This window comes from Micromys minutus (genome assembly GCF_963924665.1).
Source record: "Micromys minutus genome assembly, chromosome: 1".
NCBI lineage: Eukaryota > Metazoa > Chordata > Mammalia > Rodentia > Muridae > Micromys > Micromys minutus.
This window is the reverse complement of record NC_137969.1, coordinates 225,503,365-225,507,278: the sequence shown is the minus strand read 5'-3', so window position 1 is coordinate 225,507,278 and position 3,914 is coordinate 225,503,365. Positions and strand designations below refer to the sequence as shown.

Below are 3,914 nucleotides of genomic sequence, written 5' to 3'. Positions count from 1 at the left end.
GCGGCAGGGTTTACGGCGCTCCAAGAGCCCACTCCCGAGATGCGCTGCGGGAACGGGTGGGCATCAGCGGCTGGTGTCTGAGTCCACCATACTGGGGTTGATGGTGCCTTTAACTGCACATTCAGCCTTGGAGATCGGGTGCATCTGGGAGGATTCAGGTGCCTTGTGCATCCTGGGCAAACACCCGGGTGGGGGCTGGAGGAAGAGGCAGGCAGAGCTCCCAGCAAGCCCCGCTGGAGAGGCTGGAGAAAGAATCCATCACTCCACTCAGACGAGCCTTTGGAGACTCTCCTCAGCCCTTCCATCTCCCGGGGGCCCTGCGCCCCGAGTCCTTTTGGCAGAGAGAAATCAACCATAAACTTCTTCCTAGGCAACTGGGCCCTCGCAGCAATGCACTGTGGCATGCACAGGCCTTTTCCCCTTTTGTGTTCCTGCAAAGCTGCATCCCAGCAGCCCGCCTAAGCTACAAACAAATAGCTAATCCTCCTGGGAATCCTCCAGCGCCTCCCTCGCTGGCTGCAGCCTTGCGCCTCTATTTTTGCAGGAAGGGGATGCATCTAGCGGGCCTCACACCAATGTAGTCTCCCGAAAGGCCCTGCGTTCTAGGACTGAGGGAGACTGAGGCTGCTGTCTGAGGCTCAGCGTCCCCCACCCCCACTCCAACTGCCCTGAGTTTTAGGATTTAAGTTCCATTAGGCCCCTGGGCCTAATCTGAAATCGGATTAAGTTGGGAGGGGTAAATATGGCTGAGAAGGGAGAAATAGCTCACAGATCCTCTATGTCCCCCCGCCCCCCTGTCATCTCAGGGACTCCAACAAAGGACGAGGCTCAGCTATGGTGGACCCGGTGCCAGAAGAGGAGAAAGAGGGAGCGGAGCCCGGTGGCTCAGAAGGGGATGAGGCCACAGCGTCCGTGCCCCCCGATGCTCAGGGAGCCCAGCAGCCTGCTGCCTCCTCAGCCTCCGCGGCGGCGCCCCGCAAAGCCGAAGTCCCCTGCGGGGCAGAAGGTGGCCGTCGGGAGCAGTCTCCCTTGCTGCACCTTGATCTCTTCAACTTCGCCTGCCCCGAGGCAGAGGGCAGCCGCTACGTCCTGACCAGCCCCCGCTCGCTGGAGGCCTGCGCCCGCTGTGCGGTCAAGCCAGTGGAGCTGCTGCCTCGGGCCCTGGCCGACCTGGTGCGCGAGGCCCCCGGCCGCTCCATGCGCGTGGCCACCGGCCTGTACGAGGCCTACGAGGCGGAGCGCCTGGCTAAACTGCAGCAGTGCCGCACTGAGCGCGAGCGCATCATACGCGAGGAGAAGCGGCGCCTGTTCACGCCGAAGGGACCTGCAGCAGCCCCGGCCTCGGCCTCAGCCTCGGCCTCGGCGCTGAGCGCGGGGAGCAGCAGCAGCTGCAGTAGCGGAAGCAGCCTCCCGGCCTCGCCCGCCTCGCGGGTTGCTCGAAGGACTTCTCCCAGTCCCCCGGCCAGGAGCCGGCCTCCGCCCGCGGGGTCTCGGACAGGTAGGAAGAGCCACTCGCTGGACTCGCTCTCCCGCCGGCGGGACGGTGCCTTGAGCTCCGAGTCCGGAGCCTCGTCATCATCCTACAGCGGGGAGAGCCTTCGGGAGCTTCGCTGGCCACCTCGAGCTTCCGCCAGGAACAGCTGCCCTGCGGGCTCCGCATCCTCTGCACCTAACCCACTAGGCCGCCCTTCGGCCCTTGCCCTGGTTCCACTCACTGCCCGCAGCTTCAGCCTCGGAGACCTGAGCCACTCGCCGCAGACCGCTCAGCATGTGGAGCGCATCGTCCGCCAAGTGCGCGCCGAGCGAGGCCTGCGCGGGGTACCGGAGCGCGACCGGAAGATCGCCGCCCTCATGCTGGCCCGGCACCAGGAAGAGCGCCTGTTGCTGGAGCAGCGTGCCGCGGCCCACGGCCAGTGGGAGCAACAGCGAGTACGCGCCGAGCAGCGGCGGGAGCGCGAGGAGCGCGAGAAGCAGCGCGCGCTGGAGCAGGGCCGGCGGGCTTGGGCGGCGCAGGTAGAGGAGCGGCGCGGCCGCCGGGGCCGGGAGGAGCGCGAGGCCGCGCGGAGACGGCAGCAGCAGTGCGAGCGCAGCGAGGAACGCCGGCGGGAGCTGGCGGAGCGCCAGGGTGTGCTGCGGCGGGAGCGAGTTGAACGCGCCGCGCGTGACGACCGGCTGCGCAAACTGCAGCAGGAGCAAAACCTGAAGCAGCGGGAGGAGGGCCTGCAAGAGGGGCGGGAGCGCGCGGAGCAGGTCCGCAGGGAGCGCGCCCAGAGAGCGGCGCGCGCCCGACAGCGGCAAGAGGGCCAGCTGCAGCGCGAGAAGCGGGAGCTGAGCAGGGCCGAGCGGGCGCGCCACGAGGCGCTGCTTCGAGGCCGAGTCCGGCAGCAGCAGGAGGAGCGGGAGGGCCTGCGGAGCTCCCTGGAGGCCAGCTTGGGCCGCGCGCAAGAGAACTATGAGCAACTGGTGGAGCAGCGCGCCCGGGAGCTGCGGGAGCGCGCGCGGAGAGAGGAGCTCCAGGGTCGGCGCGCGAAGGAAGCGGCCGAGCGCAAAGAGCGGGAGCATCAGGCGCACTTGGAGGCGCTGGCCAGGGCGGGAGAGCGACGGCTGCAGCACGCGGCGCAAGTGGCCGAAGAGGCGGTGCAGCAGAAGGCCAGGCGTGTGGTTCAGACTCGCCTGGAGAAGGAGAGGACCCAGCGTGCCAATAAGGAGAAGGTGGAGAGAGACGAAGACTGCCGCCGCAAGGAGCTGCTGCAGGCCATTGGGCGCAAGTTGGAGCGCAGCGAGCAGCTCTCTCGAGAACGGCGAAGTGCGCTGGAGAGTGCTCGCTCCACAGCCCGGGCCTCCTTCCACGTGCGGGAAAAGGTGCGGGAGGAGACCAACACGCGCTCTTTTGACCGCATGGTGCGAGAGGCCCAGCTACATGCCAGCCTGGACCGCAAATGACAGCTGCCCTGTGCCGGCCATGCTGCTCTGTATAGCCAGGTGTGGCCTCCCTGCGTCGTTTTGACCAAACTCCAGGCATCTCCAATCCAGGTGCCATACCATGAACTATCCAGACTAATGAACCATGAGGCACCGAGAAGCCAAACATGGTATTTTTTTTTTTCATCTGCCACCATTGTTTTACAGACTTACCCTTCGTTTGGAAATGACATGGCACAATCTACCCACATCCACCTGTGTCTTTGGGTTGGGATAGAAAGTAGCTGGGGAGGGGAAGGGTCCCCGTAGGAGAGAGCACAGAGGACAACGTGGGGTTCTCTCACCTCTTTCTTTGAAAATACAAGTTGCACAGAACTTAAAAGTTTCCCAAGAAAGCACAGCTCTTCTAAGATGTTAGTTCATGCACAAGTGACTACAAAAGCTATTGCTGCACTATGAATCGGACACGAGAACAAATGATCCCATTCCCATAATATTTTCAGTTGACTCCCTAGGCTTTCTAGATAGACAATCATCTACAGATAACAATCCCTTATTCTCCCAAGTGGTGTAGAAAATGGGTTGGATCGGCGATGCTGTTTAGCTTTAATGGAAGCCCTCCCCCCCCCGTCCTCCGCCTCCTTAGACAGCAGTGTTCCACCCCATGAGGCTTCCATGGAAGGTGATGTATTTCAGTCCAGGCAGTGTCTGATGCCCACTTCCCTGTGTGGGGCCAGCTCCTGTAGACACAAGCCATTGCCTTACGAAGCAGAGCTAGCTATTATTCTGTGCCTGCCTGGGCCGCTCTTGCCCAAAGCGCCAGCCTTGAATGTGGTCTGAAGGGTGAGCCCTGGAGTGTGTAGGATTCCCTGTGACTTAGTTCAGTTCTCCTTGGCTACTTGCCTGTGGTGGCTGAAGGGCTAGAATTGCCTCTGTGTTGAGCTGTGCAGTTGTTGGTAGGGTATCACTCTTCCCTGGGGGGCAGGGAAAAT

General features: G+C 63.0%; 1 protein-coding gene across 1 annotated transcript; it reads left to right on the top strand.

Annotated features, from left to right (window-relative positions):
* Window positions 1-810: 810 nt before the first annotated feature.
* Window positions 811-2,943, top strand: CCDC177 (coiled-coil domain containing 177; the record flags this gene model as incomplete). Its single annotated transcript, XM_080925375.1, has 1 exon — window positions 811-2,943. The coding sequence occupies exon 1, from the start codon at window positions 835-837 to the stop codon at window positions 2,941-2,943; it is 2,109 nt and encodes a 702-aa protein (XP_080781501.1). The 5' UTR covers window positions 811-834.
* Window positions 2,944-3,914: the final 971 nt, after the last annotated feature.